Consider the following 15,260-nt stretch of genomic DNA (forward strand, 5'->3'; position numbering starts at 1 on the left):
AGAGTCTCCCAACTCCCTAAGCCTTAGACATCCAGAGACATAGATGCTAGAGACGGGAGATCTTATTATATTTTTGTCTTTCTTCTGTTTCCTTTGTAATCTAAACTACATTTCAGTTTCCCTCTTTTTTTTTTTTTGTCTAATGGTTCTCAACTTTTCATGTTTTAGCTGACAGGCAATTTATGAATATGTGAGCTTTGCCTAATGGTGGGAATGAGGCCCTGAAGACATTTTGATTCTATGAGTATTTCTAGTGTATCTCAGTTAACTGGTGGGTGGGTACGTCTTACAGTTCAACCTGTGTCTGCCTGAGAGTACTTGGTCAAATTTTAGATTGCTGTGTGCTAACGTAGATGCAAAGTAGGGATACTATGTTAATTTCTGGCACATATAAAATGTGAATTGAGTACCTCAGTTGTGTTTTTTTACAACTCTATTGAAGCATATTTTACATAAAATTTACCCATTTCAAGTGTAGGGTTCAATAATTTGTAAATTTACTGAGTGCCATTACCATAAATCAATTTTAGAACATTTTTATTCCCACATAACGTTTTTGAGATTCATCCGTGTCATGGTATGTATCATCAGTTTGTTCCTTTTTATTGCTAAATAGATTCTGTTGTATGAATATGCCTCATTTTGACTATCCATTCACTAGTTGATGGACATTTGGGGTTTTTTCTAATGTTGGAGTAGTAGGAATACTGCTGCTGCGAACATTCCTGTGCAGTTCTTTGTGTGGACAGATGTCTTCATTTCTCACGGGGGTAGATATGTAGAAGTAGAATTGCTGGGTCATTGCTGTGGTAAATTTATAATTAACTTTATAAAAAACTGCTATGCTGTTTTCCAAAGTGTCTGCATCATTTTCCATTCCTATCAGCGATGTATGAGGTTTCCTATTTCTCCACATCTTGTCAACTTGTTGCTCTCTTTTTTTTTTTTTCAATTGTAGTCATTCTAATGGGTGTGAAATGGCATCTCTTGTAGTTTTACTTTGCACTTCCCTAATGACTAATGTTGTTGAGCATCTTTTCATATGCTTATTAGGCTAGCCTTTTATGGTTCTTCAGCAATAGCTATTTACCTTTCTGGCAATCTTTGTATGTCTTCTTATTTTGAGTCCGCTGAATAGTCAACATTTTGGCAGAGATGAGGGAAGGAAGATACGGAAATTGGTGTAGGTGGTTTAGTGTATGTACATTCATTTAAGATTTGCTAGAATATGAGTCCAGTGTTTATCTGTTTTCTTGGTTTGAAGCCCTGTTAAACTCTATTATAAAAAATATAGTGAGGCCAACAGGTAGACCTTTGCCTGCTTCCGTCCCCTCCTACACTGTTGTCTATTTATCTTCTTGTGTTCAGTGGATGATCAGAAGTGCTTGTGGTGTCACAGGGCGTTACCCTACTCTTCTTTTGTTTTCTGTGACTCACCTCTTAGGAAATGAGGAGTATGCAGATGTGCTTTTTTGCCCCTTGTTTTTAATCTACCATAAACTGTAGGTGAATTTTTCATTCAAATTGTATCACCTAAAAGAGAATTGTTACTCATCATAGTTCCAAGTATTTGGGTTAAGCAGGAAGGTGAAAAGCAATTCTGTAATAGTCACAAGTTCTTACTTTGTGAGGTGTGGGCCTGTTTAGAGCAAGGCGGGGTTGTTTAACTGTTACTTAAGAAAGAATATATCAAATTGGGTTCTTGTGTTTCTAAGTTACTTGTTTGTTACAAATGTGACATTTAGAAAGCTGTTTCTCTTACAAATACATTTGAGACTTGTTTGATGCCACAGGCATCAAATCTAGTGGGAAATATTGAATTTTTATTTGTATCTTTTTTTTATAATTTCTTTTGTCGTATTAGACATGATTCAGTAAGGCAAATTAGAATAGCAAAAGATCGATTATTATTTGAATGATAAGGGAGATTTTTTAAAAGTTGTTTGGTTATATTTGTCTAAGAGTCATGCTTTCATTCATCAAGGAATATTTATTGAGCATCATCTGTGTACTAGGCATTATCTTAGGCTTTGGAGACCATAGAGATGAACAAGACAGGCAAGTCTCTGTTCTTATGATTCTCATTGAGGAAAAGAGGAAAGGTCAGACAGAGTAAACGTAAAGAAAAGATGATTTCTGATATTACTGACTGCTGTGAAGAAAATTAAATAGGGTATTGTGCATAAAGAACCTAAGAATGTTTTAGTCTTCACAGAAAAGAAAACTCCACTTAAACTGATTTAAATAGTAAGGAAATGTATTCTCTCATTACTGGAAAGTAGGCTGGGCAGCATGCGTGATCAGATCTGCAGCTTGAGAATTTCATTAGGGATCCGCTTCCTTCTGTCTCTCCTCCTGCTGTCCTCAATAAAAATTTTATCCTAAGGTTCCTTCCTCACGTGAACACAAGACGCCCACCAGAGTGGACATCTTTCTTTTTTTCTCTCTTTTAGGAGCTAGGAGACCCTTTCCAGAAGTTACTCAGACTAGACCAAAACTGGCAGGGGAATGCAGTTACCACATTAGGCTTAGATTAGTTGTAGAATTGGGCAGTTATATATCATGACCACCATAGAGAGTGGCTGGCAGGGGCATCTGGCTCCTCTTGCTAGAAGGAAAATACCTGGGTGTCGGTAGCTTCTTTGAACCCAAGACTAATAAGGAACAAAAGGGCAATAATGATTAGAGTAGATAATAAGTGGAACTTGTCATACGGAGTTCATGTCAAGTGGAGTAATGGAATAAAATTTATTTAATAAATGAAATTGTAAATTTGTCATTCGCTTCTTAGGATTTCAGCATAGTAAAAGCTTCTGTATTATACTTTTATGTTTTTTCCCTCATATTTTTATATGCTAAACAATAACAAATTAGAATCATAGGATTTTTTAATTGAAATGGATCTTAGGGTTTGCCCTCTTAAGCCTATTTACTTTTTAGAACTTCAGAGTAGATAAAGTCACCAGTTTGTGCTGGGTGCTGACTAAAGGTCCTTGAGATGGAAATGTTTCTATGTATACATATGTCTGTAAGCTTTTACAATTAGGAATAATTCATTTCTTTTCTCAACAAAAAGTAGACATGGTGCAGTGTTCATTACTGAAAGTACTTAGCTCGGCTTGCAGTGTTTGGTGGATGTTCAATAAATGTTTGTTGACGAAGATCCTTCTTAGCTGGAATACCCACATTTAGGACTAATTTAAGTGTTATTAATTATGTTAAGTAAAGGTGCTGCATTTTAAATTGGCTCTTGTTTTACTTTTCATTCTTCTAGTCATTCATTCATCCAACAAATATTTATTGGGTATCTACCATATGTGGGGCATGGTGGGAAACAGAGGTAAGAAAGACATCATCTTTTCTCCCAGGGAGCTCAAGAATCCAGGTGGGGAGAACTAGGTATTATTATGACAGGATGGATTTGCAGGACGTACCCAAGCGTACCCAGGATGAGAGCCTAACCCAGCCTTGGGTCACCAATAGGTAAGGCTGCCTGGAGAGGTTCCAGCTGAGTCTTGAAGTATGTGTAGATTTTTCATGGTGTGGGTTAGCCTGGGGAATGAGGGCTTGGGGAGACAAAGAGGACAAAGCCCAACAAAGGCATCAAAGTAGGAAATTGCTTGGTGTGTGTGGGAAAACTACAAAAAGTTCCTTATTGATGTGTTTTAAGACTAGAAGTGAGAGAGAGAGAGGAGGTTGGATAGCGAAGCAGGGGCAGGACATGGAAGGGGCTTGCATGCCTGGACCAGGAGCAGCTGAAGGCTTTTGAGTGCCATGGAGTCCGTCCTAGAGAGAGGGAAAGAGTTAGGAGGTTGCTGTGGTGGTGTTGGCAAGAGATGATGGGAGCCCCACTGGCACAGTGGCAGAAAGGATGGAGAGGAGGTGAGGGGGTTGATTTGAGATCTATTTGGGTTAATTTTGCAGGTTTTAGTGAATGATGAGATGGGTGCATAAGGAAGAGGAGAGAGTCAAAGACGACTCTCAAGTTTTTAGTGATGATGTTTGTGTGAATATCCTAGTATAGCTTTAGAGTTCTGCATGATCAAAACACAGAAACAAAATACTCTCATCCGGAGATAGACTATGGGAAGTTAAAAATGATACAAGATACACTCTGTACAGTATCATTGGATATCTTTTAAAAATGCATTATCAAAAGTAAATCTCATAAAACCATACTGATTAAGGATTTCATCTATAAACACAGTAAAGGGCCATAACTAAGGTAATATGTAAAAACTAGAATTAGATCTAAATAACTTTACATCTGTCTTTAGTATGTGTTTTGTTTCTTAGGTAGTTTTTGGAATTTTTCAACTATTACTGCAATCTGTGGCAACCTATTTGTTTTTGTTGCTGCTTTTGTAAATTAATATGAAAAATAAAGATTAAAACGTTTCTAAAGCAGTATATGATAGAGATTGGATTTGTTGAAAGTAGCTAGATACAATTTTTTGGGAGAGGTGTAGTTAATATTAAAAATGACACATAAGGAGAGGCCAGCCCAGTGTCATAGTGGTTAAGTTTGCATGCTCTGCTTTGGTGGCCTGGAGTTTGCTGGTTCGGATCCTGGGCACGGACCTATGCACAGCTTGTCAAGCTGTGCTGTGGCAGGTGTCCCACATATAAAATGGAGGGAGATGGTCACAGATGTTAGCTCAGGGCCAGGCTTCCTCAGCAAAAAGAGGAGGATTGGCCGTGGATATTAGCTCAGGGCTAATCTTCCTCAAAAAAAAAAAAAAGACACATATGAATATATGAATTAGCAAAGTGTCTCTTATAGCAGCAATACCTTAAAAACTATAATATTAAAAACTGCTTGGCAGAGGACTAATTATTTTTCAGTCATATATGTAAATCAAAGTCAGACTGGTATTTGTCTAAGCTAAGCCTAAGTCCTAAAGGGTGAATTCAGTCCTTGAGAACTAAGTTCATGGCTTTATGCTTGTGTGGCCCCAGACCCTGCAGGGCTTCGCACATCACAGGGGCCCTGTAGATGAATTAGGTGTGGCCTTTGTCTAAAGTCCAAGTCCAAGTGCTTCACTTTGGGCACAGAAGAATTCCCGATGATACAGATTCCATCTGTCTACAAGCTGCAGGAAGACAGTAGGTTAGAGGGAGGTGCCTTATTTGCAGATGGAGAATTATATTTCCGTGTTCCTTGGCCCTCCATTTTTCCCATCTCCTTTAAGGGGAGGAGAAAAACGTGCTAAGGCAGCAGACGTGTAACTCAGTCCTGTCTTCTTGCTACATAGGCGTATGTAATACCTCTTTCTTATTAACTATCTCTCTTCCCTTGTAGTTCTGATGGATGTTTTTCCCCCTGGGAAGTAGCAGGGTAGTTTTTGAGCAATTTCAGCTCTTAAAGGGAAAAGAGCTTCTTTCTGAGATCTTGTCAGAGATCATCTCCAGGGAAGCATGCAGTTAAATGTACATCGCTATTAGTATTTCTCTCCTCCCAAGGTTTGTGTTTGCAAAGGATATTTGTGTAATTATAGATTCCCATAGGCTTTTCTGATAGTTTACAATTGCTGACAGTTCACTTCTTCTGAAAAAGAAATTAACTTTCAAGACATCTTGAGGTCATTGTGTTGTTATTCTAACAGGAGATGCTGGATTAAGGTAAAGGTGAGGGGTGGCAGCATTGTTCTTCATGCTGATGATGCTTTTATCTCTAACACCTAATGAATTCCAGGACCAAACCTTTTTCCTAAATTGTCTCATCGTGTACAACATTATTTTTAGACTATAGTTGTTTTTCATTGAAGTTTTCTTTTCCCACCATTTGATTGCTTATGTCTCGCTATATCTTGGGTCATTTTCTGTTGTCCACATGTGAGTGCTCAAACCTACTTCTGGCTTTCCCCACATCTCCTTGGTTTAGGGGCCATCCCTTCTCTTTTCTGCTTCCCTGTTTCTTTCTACAAGAGAGGATCTTATTTGTGATTCCTGAATGCTTCATTGGTTCAATGGGTATTAGAAGGGAAGTCTCGTACCACTTTTTAGCAGGCAGTGATGTGAAAGAGTATCTGGGTTTAGTAGTAAATGCTGGTATGGAAATGACTGGAGCATGAAGTTCCCGGGGCTGGCAAACAGGAGCGGATGACAAATAGGAATGGAACTGGGCTAGAAGATCACTGTTCAAGCCTTTGTCTTTGCCTAATTCTTTTTGATCCCTCTTTTGTCTTGCATTCCCTCAGCATCTTGGGTAACTTGTGTTCTAATTTTTGCTTGAAAGAGGATCGTGTCCTCCCCCTGAGGGCAGAGCCTCTGTGTCCAGCGCAGGCCACACCTGCCCATGGCAGGCACTGATGTGCTTGTTGAATGAATGCTGCTAATCAGATGGGGCCTTTGCAGCAAGTGCTCATTGTTCTTAGTGAGAAGGGGTAACATTTTGACTATTTAATCTGGAGTAGAAATCCCCAAAGGAAACAAACTTCTCAAAAGCATGGACCCCCAAAAAAAGCATGGACAGCGTTGGACACTGAACCTGTAATGCCACAGGTATTGTAGTTAATGCAGTTGGACATGTGGCATGTTCATTGTTGATGTGATTTTCAGGTCTAAGGGGTAACAAAAGTTCGTTTTATGGTTTGCTCAGGTAAGCTTTTAGGGGAGGTAGGAGAATGTTTCAGACCTGCAAAAAGTGGCGATCATTTGCCTACTGAATAGAGTGAGTGGCAAGAAAAGTGATCAGTCTGTCTTGGCGTTGGTATTTCCTCAGCAGTGTCTTGCTGTAGCGTCACTCTTTCTTCTTTGTGTTTTAGGTGAGATGAGTGAGAGCCGAGCAAAGAGAGTTCGAATAAAAGAGGTAGACGGCTGGACCCTGAGGATGCTAATTGATTATGTTTACACTGCAGAAATTCAGGTTACAGAAGAAAATGTACAGGTAAGAGCAAACACTCATACCATTTAGCTCGTTATACATGTCAGTTTTTCAACTCAAAAAAGCATACCCACACAGTATACATTTTGTACCAAAGTGCTAGAATTCGTTGTTAAAACTGCATTTCCAAGAGACATTTGGAATGATTATATCTTTTTAATAATGTTTCTGATTTCAGTATCTTTTATATTCTTAAAGTTCTAAGATACAAATCCTTTAGTTCTGTGAATGTTGCTTGTTCTTTTGTGAAAACACTGTCATATTCATTTATAACTACTGATTGATGCTGCCCACATTTTTCTTTATTCTCTTGAAGGCTGAAGTCTACAAAGGATGTTTTTGACTGCCAAGAGCCTTTACTTCTTTTACTGTTTCAGCATCCTCTCTAAGTGATTCTGGAGTTTAGCTAAAATTTGACATTACTTCTTCCTTACTTTGTATAAAGAACAAATGTTTTGTATGTATGATGTAAATGTTTAAATGGTACAGATGCACAGTATATGGAGTAGAAAGTGAAAGTCCCTCTTTAAAACTGCCCTTCCCTTTCTGCCCACCCCATCCCACACTCGTTTGATCCACTCTCCTTCCCCAGAGGGTATCCTCTGCTATCTGTTTGATGTGAATCTTTTCAGACCATCTTCTATGCAGTTACACACACGCACACACACGCACACACACACACACACACAGTTTTCATGACATAATATATTTTTACTATACCTGTTGTTCTGCAATTTGCTTTTCTCACTGAACAAGGTGTCTTGAAGTTCTTTACATGTCAGTGCATATGGATCCAGCTCATTCTTTTGTGTGGTATCTCTTACGTTAGTCAGCACATGTGATTTTTCACCTTTACAAAAGTGTTGCAGTGAACGAGCATTTTTATATTTGCATCCAAAAATTTTATGGGGTAGATTCTTTAAAATGTCCTTTGTGGATCAAAGGATACATGCATGTTTTAATTTTTGATAGATATGCCAAATTGCCATCTAAAAGTTTGTATTTATTTGTACTCCTTCCAAAAGGTAAACTGTGTTTTGAGGACAACAGAATGAGTTAGGATTAACTTCTTAAGAAATAGTATCTAAGTTCTGCTTGCACCCAAGTAGGAAATTATGGGTTCAATCTTTTGTCCCTGGTAATTACTTGAAATATGATACAAAATATTTGAATTTGGAGACTGAAGTCTTTGCATTTTAACTTAAGACATGCCATTATTAAATCTGAAATATTGGCAGTGATAAGGCCTCCTGGTGATCTTTCCCGGATGGCCTCGGTAATCTTTGCGTGGAAGTCCCGTTTATGAGATAAGGCGTTTGAAAAACCTTAGTTGATATGGAAATTGTGTATAAAGGTGTGAATCAGATGCTAGGTGAACATTTTTTTAACATGGAAGACAGTGTTTGGTACATGTCATGAGATAACAGTACTGACATGTCATCTCGCTCTGGTCCTTTCTGTGCAGTTGGGCTATTTGCTGGATTCTGGGGCATTGTTTTCAACAAGACTGTATCTTGGGTTTCTTTTTGCTCCTTTGTTTTATTCATTTGAGGCAAATGGGCCTCATTTTGCCCTATATCTGATCTTCAGCAAGTGAATTACTGATTGTTTTCTTTGATACACGCAATGTGTCAGATGGGGAAAATTGCAAAAGATGATTTAGGCCTAAGAGACCAGACTGTGTGAATTCAGCACTGAGTGTTGTTTGCACTGGTTCTTGGACACATTCGCCTATGAGGAACTGAGAGAATGCCTCTCATGTTTCCTTTAATAACGATCACGTTCCAGTCCTGAAATATTAGTCATTACAGCCTTTCATAAAACCTCTTGCCATGGTAATTTGCCTTTTGTGTATTTTGCTCAGCTCTTAGAGGAATGCATTCAAAGAGTTGTGTTTGGCAGACTTATTAAATGCTTAACTTTGGTATAGTGTTTTTGGAAGAGGGATGTCTCTTTAATAAAGGAATATCTTGGTATGTAAAGCCTTATTTTATGGTCCATTGAAAAATCCTTGTTTTAGAAAAGGTGATTTGGAAATAAAGTCGATTAAAATAAGCTACCTTTTCCATACAAATGTTTTTCAATGAAATACAAAATAAGGGTTTATCTATCAAGATACACCAAACTGCCCTTTCCTCTATTTTGTGTATTTTTGTCTGTCTATTCTTTGTTAAATCTTCCTTGTAAGTGCTATTTACCTTAAGGAAAGGAACGGTATGGTAGAGGTATGTAGTCTTCTTATTAATGTTAAGCTAAAGTTTTTTTTTTTTTTTGAGGAAGATTAACCCTGAGCTAACTACTCCCAATCCTTCTCTTTTTGCTGAGGAAGACTGGCCCTGAGCTAACATCCATGCCCATCTTCCTCTGCTTTATGTGTGGGATGCCTACCACAGCATGGCTTATTGTCAAGTGGTGCCATGCCTGCTCCCGGGTTCTGAACCAGCGAACCCCAGGCCGCTGAGAAGCGGAATGTGCTAACTTAACTGCTGCACCACCGGGCCGGCCCCTAAACTGAAGTTTTAAATGGTCCCAACTGGAAGCCCTGCTCTGAGTCTATCTGCATTGAGAGTGCTGACTCTGGGGACAGAACTTTCTGTAATTCAAATGTTGTAGGTATATTTTCTTATTAGATCTAGAAATCAAATCAAGTCAAATCTCTTGTCAGGTGCACCTCCCTTTTGTCAGTTTCTGTTTTAGTAATAAAGTACAATTTTAGGATAGCAGGCGTCTTAGTCTTTTCTTTGGGATTGCATGTTTTTATGTAGAATCATAGTGCCGTAGAAGGCTGAGGTCCAGCTGTCTTAGAGTCATTTGGTGAAAGAACAGGACCATAAGCCTGGTTTCCTTGATTCCTAGTTTAGGGTCCCTTCTGTGATACCATGCAGTCTTCTTAATACATAAATTTAAGAAATATGTAATAGCTATTTGAAGGGAAGGTTGTTAACTTTGGATCAGAATGAGGGAATGAGGTAATTTGAAAAATTAACTCCGAAGGAGGAGCAGTTGCTACTGTATTACACAAGTAATAGGGCTTTAATTTTTGGCTGTGGAAGGTTTCCCTGATTTATTGATTTATTTTTTTAGTGTTGTTTTTTTTGTTTAAGTTTTTAAACTTTAGTTGTGAGTTTGGGTATTTGTTTTTATTTGTAGCAAGGTTGGGGAATAATTTGAGCCGCATCAATTTATATATATATTTTAAAGAGAAATAAAAGGAGAATACATATCTTACCTTCACCGTGCTTTTAATTGAACTTTTTTGTTGTTCCTGTTGAGTAAGTTAAATTTGACTTGTGTTTAGAGTTTCAAATCAAATTTTATAAACTTTATAAATCTGGAAACAGAAAATAAGGCCAAAAGCTACCATAAAGTATGTTTTTAAACTTTTCTGGGGTCATGGTCTCCTTTGAGAATCTGATGAAAAACTGTAGAACCTTTCCCAACTAAAGTACACATAAGCATGTATGCATGTTTTTCATACACTTTCAGAGAATTCATGTACTTTATCTCTCCCTCACAATTAAGAATACTTGGCTTTATGTATATATGTAGAGTTTTCACATGGGTTTATTTTCAGCTATGTGCTAGGCGTTTTACATGTCTCATTTGATACTCACCACCATATTAGATAGGTGTTACTCCATTTTGCAAATGAGAAAGCTCAGGAAGGTTAAGTAAGCAAACATCACACAACAACTATTAATTTGTCATTAACTAGTGTTACTTAAAAAGAGAGTTTATAAATTTGAAAATAAAAATATCTTTATAACCAAAAAGTATCTTTTTCATTATCCAAAAATTATTGAAAGTGTACTCCTCTTCATTTGATGGGTTGATTAACGTTTTTGGAGAATCCTAAAAGATCTTGAATATTTCAGAACGTTCACTCATTGCTAGATTTGTGGTTTTGTTACGTACATTTTGACTTCTCAGCTTTTGGTATTTGTTTTGGCTTACTAAAAGTAGGTAAGAGTTTTTCACTCGACGTAAGTATGAAAAACAAAGATAAGCATGTTAATAGACAGTGCGAGTATAAGTAAATGCTCTTATTCCCAAGTTAATATTATTCCCAAGTTAATATCATCCACAGATTCTGTCTACATTAGGACTTTTATTATTTGGGGAGAATTTAAGAAGCGTCTGATAATTTTGAGTGGATGGGTTTTAAATAGTTCATGAAACTTACATGTTGCATAAATTGAAGTTATTTGAGAGAGAAAATCTCGTCCTTTTAGAAAAGGAACAGAATTTAAATGAGAGTTTTTCAAGAGACATTTAAAATTAATTCTTGGTAATAAACACAAGAGAGTGTTTAATGCAATCTCAGTACAGTAGAAAATTCAGTATAGCGTGTCCATTTTATTGATGGTGTAGGGCGGGTTGTTTTTGTTTATTTTAGACGTGAAGTACTAGCAGTATACTGTTGTGTAGCATTTTACCCATGAGGCCTTCCTAAAAGGAGGGCGTCATAGGGACGGGCTTCCACGGTGGGAGGCCTATTTGATATGGTTGACCACTTAATCAAAAAAAATGCTGTTATGGGGCCGGCCCGATGGTGCAGCGGTTAAGTGCGCACATTCCGCTTTGGCGGCCCCAGGGTTCACTGGTTCGGATCCTGGGTGTGGACATGGCACCGCTTCGCAAGCCATGCTGTGGTAGGCGTCCCACATATAAAGTAGGGGAAGATGGGCACGGATGTAAGCTTAGGGCCAGGCTTCCTCATCAAAAAGAGGAGGATTGGCAGCAGTTAGCTCAGGGCTAATCTTCCTCAAAAAAAAAAAAAAAAGCTATTAAAATGGAGAAACCATTAAAAAAGAGTACATGTATACCCTAAATATTTTATTTTAACCTAAAACATATAACTATGCAATTGTATGCCAATCTTTTGTTGTAAAACTAAGTATGGTCAGCTACTCGGAAAGCCACGTACTCTTTCTTGCACGTACCACACCATAACGATGCATCAATTCTAATTTTCCAGTTGTTTTTGAAGTGCAGCAAGAACTGAGACACTTGAAGAGAAATCTCAATGCAAAGTCATCTTCAAATTATACAATTTCTCTTTCATTCCTCCCACGTCTAATGTGATAAAAAAATTTCTTTTTGCAGTAACGCATTGATCAAGTCAATCTAAAGCAATCAACTTAGTTTTCATAGAGACAGCTCTCTTTTTATACTCACATTTCATTGGAGTACATATATTTATTTAAATTATGTAATTTCAGTAACATATGCAAGTGTCATAAACAGATTTGGGAGCAAATCCAACATGTATGAGTTGATAAAATTTAACTCAGCTGGCAGGACAGAAGTGTGCAAGGATATTAGATGGTACACTTTACAGAGGTTGGGCATAAGTAGAGTTGGTTAATTAGGTGAGTAGGTTAAGCAGGAGTTGGTACCAAGTGCTTTTGCTGTGTATATTTCGGCGTTGTGTAGATAAACATTGAAATAAGATTCCCATTAGATGGATATTTATTTTTTAAGTGGATATTGAAGACACTCTGTTAGTTCAACAGACATTGATGGAGTATCTGCTAAGTTCTCGGTCCTGGGGTAGGTCTAATGCTACAAAAAATGAACAAGGAACAAAGCGCAATAGAGTATAGACTTAGACTGGATTTGAATCTTGGCTTTGCTATTTAAATACCATGTGACCTTGTCCAAATCTCTTAACTTCTCTGAGTCTCATTTTCTTGTCTGTAACATGGGGTAGTTCTTCTTATATAACAGCTGGTGGAACATGAGGCAGTAGATAATTGGTTTATGTGGAAGTGAGACATGCTGGGACTTCACTGAAAGCCAGGTTGGAATTGAGGCTTGAGCCATAAATGAATGGGGCCAGGAATAGGGGCACTGATCTGGGAGAGCAAGCACTCAGTAAATATTTTTAAAACTGAGGGTAGCTGGTAGTCCAAATTTAAATGTTCAGGGATGAGTGGCAACTTCAGGTCTGAATGAGGTGCTGGAGGGGGCATGGCAGCAGGAGTCTCGTGTGGTGGTGGTGGTGGTGGTGATCGTGATGGTGGTGATGGTGCCTGCTCTTAGATTGATGACCAGTGTCTTTGGTCTAGGAAGAGCTTGTTTGAGTGAACAGTGATTCAAGTCTACAGCTCCTATGTTTTAGCTTGTCTGGGAAGAGACTTGGTAAGGTCTAGGCAATTGTAATGGCCACAGCCAAGTAAGTGTGGGATCATGCAGAGTCCATATTCCCATTAGGGACTGGACAGCAAATCCAGGATCTGGGGCCACGCCCAATCCGTGGGGCTTTAGGGCTCACCTGTGGCTTGGTACTCATGAGGATACTTCAGGGAACACACCACATTTAGGGCAGCAAGATTAATGACAGCACATAAAGACTGATTAAACTGCTAATGAACTTTGCAGTCTTGGTCAGGATTAGTTTAGGACTGAATTGGACTGAACTTGAAGATCTGCAGCTTTTGAGATCTGCAGCTAGACCAGGCTAGGTCAGGTGAGGATTAATAACCATTTTATTGCTTTTTATACATGGCTTCCTCTTTCCCCTTCCTACTTCTAAGGTATTGAGCTTTCTCATTTTTCCACTGCTAGTATTGATCCTGATGAATTCCAATTTTCAATAATAGTTCATTAAAAATTTATGGAGCATCTATTATATGCCAGGCAATGTTACAGCCATTGACAATGCAATATTAAGCAAGACGGGCAAAGCCCCTGTCCTCAGTGCCTTCACAGCCTATTACCTTTACAGGGTAATAGGTGTTTCTAGTGACTCTATATGTGTGTACATTATCCAGTGTGCATCATTCCCAGGATCAAGGTACCTATGTGGTAGAATTAGTAATCAGAATCGTTTGGTGAGCATGGAATTAGAGAGAAGGGGGTTTACTTCAAGTGGATAAGGGAGGCCCCTAATGAACTATCATCCTACTACAAAACATAATATTCTAGTGACCAGAATATTGGTTGAGTGCCATCAGATCCAATGTCTCTACCCTGTGTGGTACCCAGAAAAACTCTGACAAATAATTACTCTTCAGATAACCCATTTCTGAACATTTTATAATCTGGTAGTTGTCTTTTTCTGCCTTCAAGCAGTTGAGGATGTGACAAACTCTACGAGCCGCAGTGGCTCACTGAGGCCAGGCCTCTCAACTAGAGGACAGGGGGCCTGAGTATTTTGAATTCTCATCTATCTCCATATAGAAATGAAATAACATGGGACCATTTTGCACCTTATATTAAAAGTAATTCCTCTGGGTGCCAGCCCCGTGGCTGAGTGGTTAAGTTGCTGCACTCCGCTTTGGCCACCCAGGGTTTCGCTGGTTCGGATCCTGGGCGCGGACCTAGCACCACTCATCAAACCATGCTGAGGTGGCATCCCACAAAGCAGAGCCAGAAGGACCTACAACTAGAATATATAACTATGTACTGGGGGGCCTTGGGGAGAAGGAGAAAAAAACAAGAAGATTGGCAACAGATGTTAGCTCAGGTGCTAATCTTTAAAAATAAAAAGAAATTTCTCTGTCAAAGACTATAACTATATACTTGATTATGTTTTAAGCTTAGTTACGGTCATGTTCCAGATCTGCCTTTTAGTTATCTTGATGGAATGACCATTTTCCATTCTCAACCATACATTTAGAAATCGCCCAAGTACCAAAGAAGTTGAGTAGAAGGCTCTTCTTCAAGGTGAACAAAAACATCTACTGAGCAGTTTTGTAAACGTTTTTAGCAGCATTTTAGAATAAAATTATTTGAGTATAACGCTGCATATTTAAATTACTGTTGAGCATCTCAGAAAATAATGAGCCCTGAGATTGGCCCTCTGCTAGAAAACCTCATGGCCCAGTAGACTCTGGCTAATTATCATACTAGAATTCAGAGCTCAAATCTTGAATTGACTTGAAGAATGGCCTTGAGAAGACATTAACCTTGCTGTCTGTTTTCCAGCTATTAATTGAGGCTAATAATGCTTTGACACCTCATGGAAATGCTGTAAAATATACCAGGTAAAGCTCGTAAAAGTATTAAAGTGCCCTATGAGTATTAGGCAGAAATAGGAAATGGGGCAGTATAGGAAGACTTGAGGTGTGAGGAACACGACGATGACCTCATTGAGATTGTTTGTGATCCCTGGGTAAAAAGTGGTTCATAAAACTTTGCCCTCACTCTTTATATTATGAATCAGGATATATATTTGTGACCAAAACCAAAAATTCTTAATTTGCTATAGATTTCTCTCCACCCAACAACCAACAAGTCTTGTGTGTTTGGGTTGGTGTGGAGATTGCACTCTTGGGTGATTACAGTACTGTTTTATATCTTTGATTTATAATCGTCCTTTTCCACTGGTTTGACACGTGGTGGCTGGAGGGAAAGTGATATTTGTCCC

The 15,260-nt window shown here is 38.5% G+C and overlaps 1 protein-coding gene across 3 annotated transcripts in view; it reads left to right on the forward strand.

Annotated features, from left to right (window-relative positions):
* KLHL2 (kelch like family member 2) overlaps positions 1-15,260 on the forward strand; it is a 107,844-nt gene that overhangs the window by 24,590 nt on the left and 67,994 nt on the right. For all 3 annotated transcript variants that reach the window (XM_046656721.1, XM_046656720.1, XM_046656722.1), the window contains one exon: positions 6,768-6,889. In XM_046656721.1, the coding sequence (XP_046512677.1) occupies positions 6,768-6,889 (122 nt within the window). The remainder of the gene's footprint in view (positions 1-6,767; positions 6,890-15,260) is intronic.

Source organism: Equus quagga, chromosome 3, assembly GCF_021613505.1.
Source record: "Equus quagga isolate Etosha38 chromosome 3, UCLA_HA_Equagga_1.0, whole genome shotgun sequence".
Lineage (NCBI taxonomy): Eukaryota > Metazoa > Chordata > Mammalia > Perissodactyla > Equidae > Equus > Equus quagga.